This window comes from Megascapheus bottae, chromosome 7 (genome assembly GCF_031878675.1).
Source record: "Megascapheus bottae isolate mThoBot1 chromosome 7, mThoBot2.hap1, whole genome shotgun sequence".
In the NCBI taxonomy this organism is placed as follows: Eukaryota; Metazoa; Chordata; class Mammalia; order Rodentia; family Geomyidae; genus Megascapheus; species Megascapheus bottae.
Genome location: NC_143515.1, coordinates 41,656,555 through 41,670,371, shown reverse-complemented (window position 1 = coordinate 41,670,371; position 13,817 = coordinate 41,656,555). Strand labels below are relative to the sequence as shown.

Sequence of the window (13,817 nt, the reverse complement as noted above, 5' to 3'; positions counted from 1 at the left end):
TAAATCTTATTTTTATTTTTTGTCAATTGTGGACTCGAACCCTGGGCATGGTCACTGTCCCTGAGGTCTTCAGCTCAAGGTTACTGTCCTACTCCTCAAGTCACAGAGCCACTTCTGGTTTTCTGGTGATTAGGTGGAGATAAGAGTCTCATGGACGTTAGTGCCTAGTCTGGCTTTGGGTAGCGATCCTCAGTGGCTAGGATTATAGGCGTGAGCCACTGCACCTGGCCTAATTTTAAGACTATGTCTCATACTATGTACCCCAAGTTGAACCTTAAAATCTCTATCTTCCTTCGCATTCTTCCTTTTTACAGAGGTTTGTCACCAAGCTCAGTAAGAATCTAATGTTAATAGTAAATGTTGTGTTATCTTTACAGAAAATACAAACCAGGCAATAGCTTATAATGCACAAGAAAGGGTAAGAAGAAATCTTGAAGGGTTTATACGTCTTTGAAAAAAGGCATGTTTATTATGTAGTAAGTCTTGGCTATCAAGAATCTACAAAATTACCTCCATGAGTGTTTCCCTGAGATTGAGTCTTTTCTCTATAAGTTGACCATGTTCTTTCAGAAAAGTGCAGAGAAATAAACTGAGATTTTGAATAAAATTCTGTTCATCATCTTTTCCATTTGAGTATGCAAGTCGAATATTAGTATTTAAAGGAAGCATCTGTAAAGTTAAAATTACTATTAGTGCCTACCATCTAAACCTAAAAGACGTTATTCTCAACTCTAAAATTACAAGACTCCCCCAGAGGCTTTAACTCAGGGCCTAGGCACTGTCCTTAGACAATTCTGCTCAAGGCTAGTGCTCTGCCACTTTAGCCACAGCACCATTGCTGGCCTTTTCTGTGTATGTAATCCCTTGAGCACACTAGGCAAGTACACTACCACTAGGCTACACTCCCAGCCCCCCCGCCCCCAACCTTTAATGCCAGTCTTGGTCACTTCCGGCTTTTTCTATGTAGTACATAGGAATCAAACCCACAGCTTCATGCATGCTAGGCAAGCATTCTACCAATAAGACACATTCCCAGCACCCCCAAAACCAGTACATAATAATATTAGATATGCTACATTGAATTGCTTTACTAAAACCTGATTTACTTTTTTTATTTTCACATCAGACAGGTAATGTCTGATAACAAAGTTTGAGGGAAGCAAATCTCACACAAGCATGTAAGGACGTTTATAAAGAGAAAAAGAATCCGAATTTTGATATTTTTTTCTTCTCCCCTCCCTCTTTTTTTTGGGGGTGGTGGTGGGTAGGTTATGGGACTTGAACTCTGGGCCTGGGCACTGTCCTTGAGCGTTTCAGCTCAAGGCTAATGTCCTACTCCTTGTCTCTATAAATGACACAAAATGTAAAATGTCTATCCACTCACATTAAAATATAGTAATACAGTATTAGAACTATTTTTCCAAATTACTTTAGAGCTGTGCAGAATTTTTCAAACATAGTATCAGCTTCACTAGCAATCAGAAAAAACACAGAGGGATGTTGTCATAGTAATTCCCAGATTTTCTAATATTTCCATTTTTTTGAGGTCCCTAAGTGTAAATACAGATTTTGGGTAATAAACATAATCAGATTGGCGGATCTGTGCTAAAACAGCTCAACCTGAGAGGTTTCAAAGGCACTTTAATTGGTCAATTTTCAGGACACTGGCATATTACCTGTTTTAGCTGCATCATTGTCAGTGTAAATAGTGTTACAAACTGTTCTTCATATTGGCTTACACTCACACCGGCGATCTCAGTGAGGCACTTTAGAGAAACATTTCGAAACATTGGAACATTCAGGAACTGTTTGCAAAAAAGGAAGGGAAAGTGTAAAATCAGAAGACATAAAATACTTGAAGGGAAGTTGGTGTCATCAGAACACAAGGACACAAACTACAGATGAGTGATGCATTATATTTTTGCAGACATTTTTTTAAAATTGTCAGTCTTAATATCCAGTATCTACAGGGAACTCAAGAAACTAATCCCCCACTAACCCAACAAACCATTTACTAAATGGGCAAAGGAACTCAAGAGATACTTATCAGAAGAAGAGATTAAAATGGCAGAAAAGCATATGAGAAAACGTTCATCATCCATGGTCATAAAGGAAATGCAAATAAAAACAACCCTAAGGCACCATCTTACCCCAACAAGAATGGCCAAGATTTTGAACTCAGACAATGACAGTTGCTGGTGGGGTTGTGGAGAAAAAGGAACTCTACTGCACTGCTGGTGGGATTGTAAACCAGTTCAGTCACTCTGGCATTTACCCAATTGTTCAGAAACAAGGACATACTAAATCCACTAGCACAACGATGTTCACTGCAGCACTATTTACCATAGCAAAGATATGGAACCAACCCAGATGTCCCTCAGTTGATGAGTGGATCAACAAGATGTGGTATTTGTACACAATGGAATTCTATGCTGCTGTCAGAAAGAATGACATAGCCCCATTTGTTAGGAAATGGAAAGACTTAGAAAAAATCATACTAAGTGAAGTAAGCCAGACTCAAAGGAACATAGGCTCAATGGTTGGTTTCCCTCATCTGTCATAATCAGTAGAAACCTTGGGCTCTTCTAGCAGAGATTGCAATAGAGCAAAACCTAGATACAAAAGGCCATACAGTATGACACTAAATGAAAGGACCTCTATGATATAGAAACAAAAGCCATATAATGAGTGATTGTTGTCCTTAATGTACTATGTTATCTCTCATCTCTTTTGCTGTCCCTTGGATATCTCATATTGTTACAGTATCTCACTTTGTTATCTGACATATTGGATATATTTATATCTGGTTATTTGAAATTGGATAGGGAATGGGGGAAAGCAAGGTGAGGGGTGGGAGGAGGGAAATGGGGACCAAGACATGAGAAAGGGCATCAATGTATGTGAAGTAATGCACCTTCTATCTGGTGAATATAATGTAACCCTTCTATTAATTACAATAAAAAATATATGAAAAAATATTAAAAAAAAAATGAGTGTTCCTCAGTACCACATACAGAAAAGACAGAAGTGGTGCTGTGGATCAAGTGGAAGAACTCTAGCCTTGAGAAAGTCCAAGGACAGTGCCTAGGCCCCAAGTTCAAGTCTCAGGATTGGCGAGAGAGAGAGAGCGAGAGCGCGAGAGGGGAAGGGGGAGGTAAAACATAAGGCCTGGTTCAAATAATAAGAGCACCAGCTGGGAACAAGTAAGCCCAGTAAGAGCATGAGGTACAAGTTCATGTTCCTGTATCAGCATGATGAATGAAAGAGAAACAGAGACAGTGACAAATGAGGTGATGCCACGCCACCTGTCAACCCAAACAGGGAGGCTGAGGTAGGTTCACTCTGGAATATCAAGGGTCACAAAAAACAAAACTCAACAAAACCCAAAACAGCAAAAAGACTTCATATAAATGGCCATACCTTGAACTAATACAAAGTATTGCAAAGTTATGTTTTCTTTATATGTTGTTCAATTAGTACCCTTTCCATTACATCTTTCAAGACAATATTACTGGTAGTAATATTTATTCAATGAGGAACAATAATTAACCAAATTCCATGACGGAATAATAATCGTGTTGGTTTTCTGCTTTTCTTTTTGCTTTGCATAGGCCCAAGCAACTTGCTTTGGCATTCCTACTCTTAGAATTTTGAGACAAGGTGCAACTAGTATGTAGCTCAGGCTGTTATTGAACTAACTACACAGCTCAGACTGGAATCAAAGTCACAACCTCTCTGCCTCCTCATTGATGGTATTATAGGTATGTGCTACCATGCCTCAGGAGTTTGAGATTTATGACAATTACTAGCAGCAACTATGGAACAGTCTATCTGGGCAATTTGCTCAAATTACCATTCTGAATGAAAGTATATAGCTCCCAAGAAAAAGGACATTATTGTACTATATAGTGACAAAAACTGCTACAATGAATTCATTTTACCTTATAAATTAATGTGCTGATTAACTTGGTCTCAAAAATATATCCCAGTGGAATCCAGTTCAGAAATCTCAGCAGTGTCTCCAATGTTGCATGTACAAGTGGAGCATTTTGAGAATTTTCCTGGCAACAAAAGCGTCTGTTTAGCTGGGGGTGGTGGCTCACGCCTGTAATCCTAGCTACTCAGGAGGCTGAGATCTGAGGATTAAGGTTCAAAGCCAGCCAGGGGACAAAAGGACCTGAGACACTTATCTCCAATTAACCACTAGAAAATGGAAAGTGGGGGCTTGGCTTAAGGGAAGGGCGAGAGCCTTGAGCTGAAGAGCTCAAGCTCCATGACTCAACCCCCCCCCCCAAAAGTCTGTTTAATAATTTTCCAGGCATTTCTTCTTTTCTTTTTTCCTGGTTGGGGGGCGGGGGGGAGAGAATAGAGCCTTGAACTCAGGGCCTGGGTACAGTTACTAAGCATTTTGTGCTCAGGACTAGTATCGTATAGCTTGAGCCACATGTCCACTTCCAGCTTTTTAGAGGTTAATTAGAAGTAGTCTAGTTAGAGACAAGTTTCATGGTCTTTCCTACTCGAGCTAGCTTTGAACCATTACCCTAATATTTCAGAATCTTCAGTACATAGGATTACATGCGTGAGCCACGAACACAGGGCTAATAGTTAATAATCTTAAAAGGGAAATTTAAAGCACTTACCATTACAAACTGACAAAGCTGAAATATTTGTGAGAACTCATTGCACATGCTATAAAAAACAAAAAAAACACATGTTTATATGATAGAAAAACAACCTAAGCACACACATTTAATAAAAACAAATGCTGAGCTTAAAGGCACATTCATCTGTAAATCTAGCACTGGATGTAGACTGGATGGCCTAGGTTACATGACCAAGACTTTCTCAAAAACAGAAACAAAGAAAAAGAAGAAAATAGGACCCCATCCCCCAATACCAAACAACAAAAAGCCCCATGGAAAACCTTGACAAACTGGCCAATGAGGTAATTTCTATCGGAACACATGTAAAACATCAGTAAAAGCTTGGCCTAGTGGTAGAGTGCTTGCCTAGCATGCATGAAGATTTGGATTCCTCAGTATCACATACATAGAAAAAAGCCAGACATGGTGCTCTGGCAAAGAAGGCAAGCCTATTATAAACAGAAGAGAATCACCACACATCCAATCCTAAAAGTACTCTATAATCTGTAATTCCGGAAGAGGATAAAAATGTAAACCATTCCTGTTTAGATTATTTTGTGGTCTTCCTATGTTGTCTAGATTGGCTTATAGGAATGTGCCTGAATATTAGATTATAGGCACATGCTATGCCTGGTTTAAATAATTTTCTTTTCTTTTCTTTACCATTCCTGGAGCTTGAACTCAGAGTATGGGCACTGTCCTTGAGGTTCTTTTGCTCAAGCATTCTAGCACTTTAGTCATAGTGCCACTTCTGGATTTTTTTTTTCCCCTGTTTATGTGGTACTTATATGAACCTCGAGCTTGATTCATGCTAGGCAAGAAATTCTATCATTAAGCCACATTCCCAGCCTTAAATACAGTACAGGTGAAAGTTTATTATATTCAGTTTTTTTGGTGGTTGTTGCTGGTCTTTTTTTTTTTTTTTTTTAGTTTTAGTTTTCCTGTCAGTTGTGGATCATGAACTCTGGGCCAGGGCGCTGACCTTGAGCTCTTTACCTCAAGGCTAATGCTCAACCACTTCAGCCACAACATCACTTCCGGCTTCCTATTACCTAATTGGAGGTGAGTCTTACAGAATTTTGTGCCAGGGCTGGCTTTGAACCATGATCCTCAGATCTCAGCCTCCTGAATAGCTAGGATTAAAGGCATAAGTCACTGGTACCCTGTTGCTATGTTCTTTATGACTGGAACAAGTAGCATATACCTACAGTTCATGTAGATTCCTTAATATTTAAGATAAAGGCTGACCCATTCCATATTAAATAAGGAAACTAGCAAGATGCAGGGGTAGTACAAATTAAGATGATATTTGCACATAATTTCCTTGCAATCTCAAAGAAGTATGATATCTTAACATTACACATACTTTGACATGCATCACATTTACGTTTGGATTACTTTATAACTATTTTTCAACATGTAGTGATTACACTTCACTAAATATTTATAATTTACTTCCAAATTGCTTCAAATAACTTGAAAACTTAAGTTTCTGAAATTTTAAAACGTAATAACTTGCCTGTCTTTTAAATGCTTTGCTTTCACTTGGGTTATCTGTCCGCTAGAAAAATCAAATACTTCTTCGCTCAAGAGTTTCAGAATCACCATATTATTTTGACAAAGACTTTCGCTGGTCCTACTTGCTCCAACAATGTCACTGATGAAAGTTGGCCAATGCTTAGGCCACTCTTGTTTAAGTATCTAAAATAAAACATCAAGTATTAATTTCTTTTCTCAAAAGCAATTTCAAAAAAATTCAAAAAATTATACAATATTGACAAATATGACTAATCATTAGTGTCTTTGTATCTTCATTTATTAAATGCCTATCTATAGCATACATATGACAGAAATACAAATAAAGTTATATATATTCTTTGTGGGCCCTAACTATGCTTCTTCTACAGAGCTGGCATTCTAGTTTTATCCACACATCTGTTTCATATATTTTTTTGTTTTGTTTTTTGGTGCTGGTCCTGGAGCTTAAATTCTGGGCCTTGACACTGTCTCTGAGATCTTTAGATCAAGACAAGTACTCCAAGACAAGTTCTCCACCTTTTGAGCTACAGCTCCACTTCTGGCTTTTCAGTAGTTAACCGGAGAATAAGAGACTCATGGACTTTCCTGCCGCGGCTAGTTTCCAACTGAAATCTTCAGTTCTCAGCTTCTTTGGTAGGTAACATTAAGGGCATGAGCCACTCGTGGCCAGCAATTGCCCCTTTAAATTTTTTTTTTTTTTTTTTTGGTCGGTCATGGGGCTGGAACACTGGGCGTGTTGTCCCCAAGCACTTCAGCTTAAGGCTACCACCCTACTTTTTCAGCCACAGTGCCATTTTCTGTTTTCTGGTGATTAATTGAAGAGCCACGTGGACTTTAGTGCCTAGGCTGGATTTGAACCATATTCCTCAGATCTCTGTCACCCAAGTAGCTAGGATTACAGGTGCGAGCCATCTTGCTCAGCCCTCTTTTAAATTTTTTAATTACTTAATTATTGCCAGTTCTGGGGCTTGAAATTGCCTCTGTCCCTATCTTGAATAAAAGTATGACTGAAAAATCATCTGGTTACTAAAAGCCTAATAGACCAAATTAGATTTGTAAATTGCACTATATTTGTAGCTATATTCTTTGGGGAAAACAAAAAGTTGTGTCACAATAATAGAGGAAACAAATCAATATAAAAATGTAAAATTATACCACACAAAGTTTTAAAAACACAGTATGAAGATCAATTAGAATGTTACAAAAAGAAATCAAGGTAAATATATTAAGACTAATACAGGTAAAAAGGAAAAATGCATATGGTTGAGGGAATGAGTCAAGAAGCATCCAAAAGCCTCAAAAATTTGACAATTCACACTGATACCATATTGATAGGTTTATAATAATTGATGATCCTTACTCAGAAATCAATAAATAAATAACAAATGATTACTACTGCAGGGATTAATAGACTACTCTTATTACTTCTACAAGTTAATAGGCTTCTTGATTTGATAAATTAGGTTTGAAGACTATGTTCAAATATTAAACATTATAAAAACATTTATCAATTCTTTTTAGCAAAATAAGTTGAAAATTTTACCTGGACAAGAATCATATTTAATTTCCCAATATACACCTTTTCTTTCTAAGGAGAGAAAACATCAGATTAAATGGCAGCCGACAGTCGAATTACCTGAGAAAGTGTGTCTAGTTACACTAAAGAATGCATGCTTAAAAAAAAAGAGGGGGGGGCCGCCGGGAATTTGGCCCTAGTGGTAGAGTGCTTGCCTAGCATGCACGAAGACCTGGGTTCGATATCTCGGTACCAGCCGGAACTGGTGCTGAGGCTCAAGTGGTAGAGCTCTAGCCTTGAGAAAGTCCAAGGACAGTGCTCAGGCCCTGAGCTCAAGCCCAGGGCTGGCAAAAAAAAAAAAAAAAAAAAATCATTCAAAGAATAAGTTAACAGAAGCTGGGAGTTGTAGAGTGCTTGTCTAGCATGCCTGAAGACCTGGGTTCTATTGTTCAATACCACATACATAGAAAAAAGCCGGAAGTGGTGCTGAGGCTCAAGTGGTAGAGCTCTAGCTTTGAGAAAGTCCAAGGACAGGGCTCAGGCCCTGAGCCAAAGCCCCTCCCCCCAAAAAAGAAAAAAAAAAGTGGGGGGAGTATAAATGTGTAAGAAGTAATGCACCTACTATCTGGTGAATGTAACTGTAACACCTCTATATATTACTCTGGCAATAAAAAATAAAATACAAAGGGCTGGGAGTTTGGCCTAGTGGTAGAGTATTTGTCTTGCATGGACAAGGACCTGGGTTCAATTCCTCAGTACCATATACATAGAAAATATACATTTCCATATACATGGAAATGGTGCTGTAGCTCAAGGGGTAGAGCTCTAGTCTTGAGAAAGCACAAGGACAATGCTCAAGCCCCGAGTTTAAGGCCCAAGACAGGCAAAAAAGAAAATAAATAAACATAAAATGGAGTGGGGGTAAGTCTGGGAGCTTGGCCTAATGAGTGCTTGCCTAGTATGCACAAAGACTGGGGTTCGATTCCTCAGTACCACACACATACAAAACGCCAGAAGTTGGGCTGCGAGTTTGGCCTATTGGTAGAGTGCTTGCCTAGTATGCACAGAGACAAGGTTTGATTCCTTGGTACCACACATATAGGGAAAAAAAAGGCTGGAAGTGGTGCTGAGGCTCAAGTGGTAGAGCTCTAGCCTTGAGAAAGTCCAAGAACAGGGCTCAGGCCCTGAGCTCAAGCACAGAATTGGCGCAAAAAAAAAAGCCAGAAGCATGGTCTAGCGGTAGACTGCTTGCCTAGAATGCACGAAGACTTGAGCTCTATTCCTCAGTACATTCAAAGAAAAAAGCCAGAAGTGTTGGGCCAAGTGGTAAGAGTGCTAGCCTTCAGGAATGCCCAAGGACAGTGCTCCTGCCCTGAGTCCAAGCCACAAGACTGGCAAAAAAAAAAGCACGTTTGAGGAGGGGAACTTGGCTAGTGGAAAGAATGCTTGCCAACCATTCACAAAGTCATGGGCTCAATTACTGCATACTACAAACAGAAAAAAGCTGAAAGTGGTGCTATGGCTCAAGTGGTAGAGTGCTAGCCTGAGAAGGCCCAATGACAGGGTATAGGCCCTGAGTTCAAGTCCCAAAACAAACAAAACCAAACAACCCCCCCACCCAAAATAGTATGTTTGAGCCAGGCACCACTGGCTGGAGCCTGTAATTCTAACTACTCAGGAGGCTGAGATCTCAGGATTGTAGTTCCAAGGCAGTGAGGGCAGAAAAGTCCCTGAGAAACACTCAAAACACTCAAAAACCAAGCGTCACTGTGACTCAAAGTGGTAGAGCCTAGGCCTGAGTTCGACTCATGATGGACCCCCTCCTCCCAAAAAAGGGGGTGGCATGTTCATATGTATGGAAAAAAAGTAATTCTAATAAAGACAAAATACCTAAGAAAATCTAAATGACTGGACAATCAACAAAGAAAAAAATCTCATTCTTACCTCTACACAAGTTGGGTCTGAAGATGTCTTGATAATGAGGCCAACAACATATTTTTTTATTCCTATTAAAAATTGTACAAAGATAAAATAAGTCATTCATGTTAACCAAGGCTATGCTATATGTATTACCAAATAATTTTTTTTGTCCTTTTTGGTCAGTCATAGAACTTCAACACTGGGCCTGGACGTTGTCTCTGAGCCACAGCGCCATTTCGGGATAAACTAAGGGCCTGAGTATTGTATGTGGGCACTCTCAAGAATAGCTCTACCACTTGAGCCCAAGCAGCACTTTGGTTTTGGGACTTGAACTCTGGCACTGGCCTTGAGCATTTTTGCTCAAGGCTACCTGCCACCCTACCCCAGGGCCTGGGAGTTGTCCCTGGGATCTTCAGCTCGAGGCTATCATTCTACCACTTCACCGACAATGCCATTTCTGGTTTTCTAGTCATTAATAGGAGATAAGGGTCTCAGGTCCTTTTGTGTCGGGCTGGCTTTGAACCGAGATCCTCAGATCTCAGTCTCCTGAGTAGCTAGGATTAAAAGTGTGAGCTACCTAACCTGGCTTCCACATCTGACTTTTTTTGAGTAGTTAACTGGAGATAAGAACCTCAAAGATGGGCCTGGAGTATGAATGAGTGGTAGAATGCTTGCTTAGCACTTCATGGAGTCAGACACTGGCTCGTGGCAGTAATCCTAGCTACTCAAGAGGCTGAAATTTGAAGGATTGAGGTTCAAAAAGCCAGCCTGGACAGGAGAGTCTGTGAGACTTGCAATTAGCCACCAGAAAACCAGGAAAGGACCAGGTACGGTTCGAAGCCAGCCTAGGCACTAAAGAATATGAGACTCTTATCTCCAATTAACTACTAGAAAAATAGGAAGTGGAGCTGTTGGTCAAGGGGTAAGGCCTTAGCCTTGAGCTCAAGAGCTCAGGGACGGAGCGAGCATACCTAGAGTACACGAGACCCAGGCCCCACAATTCACCAAACAAGCCAAATCAAAACAAAACAAAATAAAATCAGGAAAGGAAATGTGGCACAAACGTTGAGTGAAATTAGTTTAGGGACAGTGCAAGGTCCTGAGTTCAAGACCCACAAGGGACCAAAAAACCCCCAAAACACACAAGCAAAAAAACCTGGACTTTTTTGAACTGTGATCCTCAGATCTCAGCCTCCTTAGTAGCTAAGATTAATTCACAGGCATAACCGACCACTGGTGTTGGTAGTCCCTTTGAAATCTTTTAATATCAGCATCACACTGCCTTTTAAAAAGAAAAGAAAGAAAAATTTAAAAAGCCAGGCACCAGTGGCTCACGCCTGCAATCCTACCTACTTTAGAAAGCTGAGATCAGAAGATTGTGATTCAAAGCCAGCATGGGCACTAAAGTCTGTGAGACTTTTATCTCCAATTAACTACCAGAAAAGTGAAAGTGGCACTATGGTTCAAGTGGTGGAGTACTAGCCTTGAGCTGAACATCTCAAGGACAGTGCTCAGGCCCAGACAGAGAACAAGCACCACAACCCCCCCCCCAAAAAAAAAGAAAAAAAAGGGGGGGGAGGGCAACTTATTTTCTATTTAAATTACAAAATACACATTAACATGTGGAGACTTGTTCTCAGCTTCAGAGAACAGAAAACAAGATCCAACAGGTCTTTCTACTCCACTTTCACCCATTTTTCTGGGATGGTGAAGTACTGTGCATACAATATACCCACATCCTCCCTTAAATATTCTCCAATTATAATGATTTATGTAAAATAACCCCTCTCAAAGAAGAAAAAAACCTGTAAGTAGAGCTGTGGCTCAAGTGGTAGAGTAGTAACTTTAAACAAACAACAACAACAACACCACAAAGACAGTGTCTAGGCCCTGCATTCAAGTACACAATCAAACACACACACAACCATCACAAAAACACCTTAAAAATTTGATAAAGTTGTGTCTCAAGTGGTAAAGACTAGCCTTGAGCAAGAGAAAGCAAGGGATAGCACTCAAGCCTAAGTTCAAGTCCCAGGACCAGCAAAGAACCAGTATTTCAACCACAAGTTATCCTCATTGTTTCTTTGTATAGTAACCTACAGGTTACTATTAGCACTAAGTTTCTAAAATTCATATAACTTGGGATTCTACTGATCAGTGCTCCCCAAGACTCTCATAACATAAATGAACACATCCTAAAACTGACACTTCGTACACTTATATTAAAGGTCCACAGTTAAATTTCTGAAACCCACCCTCCTAAACTTCAATTTTGAAGTTGACAGACTAAACTACATTGTCATTTGGAGGTACTAGGGTTTGGATTTAGGGATTCTCTCTTGCTGGCAGGTACCCTACCACTTGAACTAAGCCCCTAATGTCACCCTCCCCACTCCTACTGGCTTTATTTTTCTAGGGTCTTCTTTTTCACCTGCATTAATTATAATCTATGTGCCTCTTATCCCTACCTACGGAACAGCTGTAATTATATATGGGCCACAGTGCCCGTGTAGAATATATATAGTTTTTGAATTTTGGTATGGCAGGTGTAGTAGAGTAACAGCAGTACATAGGACCGATAACTCTTGTTCACCCTCTTCTGGTCACATCTGCCTTTATACCATGTAAGAGCCAAGCCTCCATTTTCTCCTTCTTGCTAACTACACAGTCTGGCTTTAAACTTCAGAGATCAACCTCTTGAGTAAGATTATTGGTTACAAGTCACTGGCATCCAACTTTGAAAATATTATTTTTAATAAACTGCTCGGTATTATTTATTAAAATGTGTAACTTGTATTTAGAAAGCAGCCCATGACAGGTATAGTCTCCAAATTGAAGGGTCTAACATATATCCTTAATAATCCAACTCTAATTTTGACATTCTTCTTTAACTTCCATTAGCATCAATCAGTTGTACAAGGCAGATTCATGTGTCAATGTATGTACAAAATGAACCCTTGGTCAAATTAATCTCTTCCATCACTTTCTCTGAAAATATTTTTAAAAGTCCCACATCGTTTAAGACTGTAATAAGTATAACATTAAGCTTAGTGTAAGAATGCTTTCCCATGTGTATCCAAAGGTGGACTTCCCAGAATAAAAAACAAGTTAAATTATGTGTGTGTGTGTGTGTGTGTGTGTGTGTGTGTGTGTGTGTGTGTGTGTATTACATATATCTTCAACTTTTAGCTAGGCAAAGCAATTAACGTTCATGCCAATACACACAAATGTCACAGATTACAAAGCAATTAATATTATCCTGTAAGAATGCTTTGCAAATACTAGATTTATGATGACAGGGCAAACACACACTATTGAAACTTTTTTTTGGTTGGCATGGGACTTCAATTCTAAGTGTAGGCGCTGTCCCTGAGCTCTTCAGCTCAAGAGGCCAGCACTCTATCATGATGAGCCACAGCACCACTTCCAGTTTTCTGGTGGTTAATTGTAAATAAAGAGTGCCACACACTTTTGTGTCTGAGCTGGCTTCAAACCCCAACTGCTTATAGCACCTGTGATAGCCACTGGAGCCCAACTGAAACATTTTTTAATGAAGATTCATTAAAATCCTTTAAAGTAGAGGGTGCGGTAGCTCACACCTGTAATCCTAGCTACTCAGGAGGCTGAGATCTGAGGATCACGGATCAAAGCCAGCCAGGGCACTAAAAAGTTGATGAGACTCTTATCTCCAATTAACCACCAGAAAACCAGAACTGGTGCGGTGGCTAAGGGGTAGGGGTAGTAGCCTTGAGCTGAATAACTCAGGGACAGTGCATAGGCCCAGAGCTCAGTCCCAAAACAGACTCCCTCCCCCAAAAATCCTTTAAAGTACTGAAAGTAAATAATACTAGCATATTAAGTTCCAAATTTCTTTTCTTTCTTTCTTTCTTTTTGCTAATCCTGGGGCTTGGGCTTGAACTCAGGGCCTGAGCACTGTCCTAGGTTTTCTGAAGGCCAGCACTCTACCACTTGAGTCACAGCACCAGTTTCATTCAGCCTTTTCTAGCTACGTGGTTCTGAGCAATCAAACACAGGTTTTCGTAAATGCTAGGCAAACACTCTACCACAAGGCCAAACTCCTGCCCTCTAGGTTCCAAATTTCTTTGGAAGGAAAACTTCCAACTCAAGATATCAGGGTATATTATTAGCACCTGAACAATTTAGTGATACCTTGTGATTTCACTTTCATCTAAACACAG

General features: G+C 39.8%; 1 protein-coding gene across 1 annotated transcript in view; it reads right to left on the bottom strand.

The window, feature by feature from the left end:
• Positions 1–13,817, bottom strand: part of Xpo1 (exportin 1) — a 51,805-nt gene that overhangs the window by 14,456 nt on the left and 23,532 nt on the right. The window contains exons 5-11 of the mRNA XM_090336849.1: positions 9,643–9,704; positions 7,726–7,770; positions 6,163–6,344; positions 4,641–4,689; positions 3,942–4,061; positions 1,677–1,805; positions 511–669 (exon numbers count right to left, since the gene is read on the bottom strand). Of these exons, the coding sequence (XP_090192975.1) occupies positions 511–669; positions 1,677–1,805; positions 3,942–4,061; positions 4,641–4,689; positions 6,163–6,344; positions 7,726–7,770; positions 9,643–9,704 (746 nt within the window). The remainder of the gene's footprint in view (positions 1–510; positions 670–1,676; positions 1,806–3,941; positions 4,062–4,640; positions 4,690–6,162; positions 6,345–7,725; positions 7,771–9,642; positions 9,705–13,817) is intronic.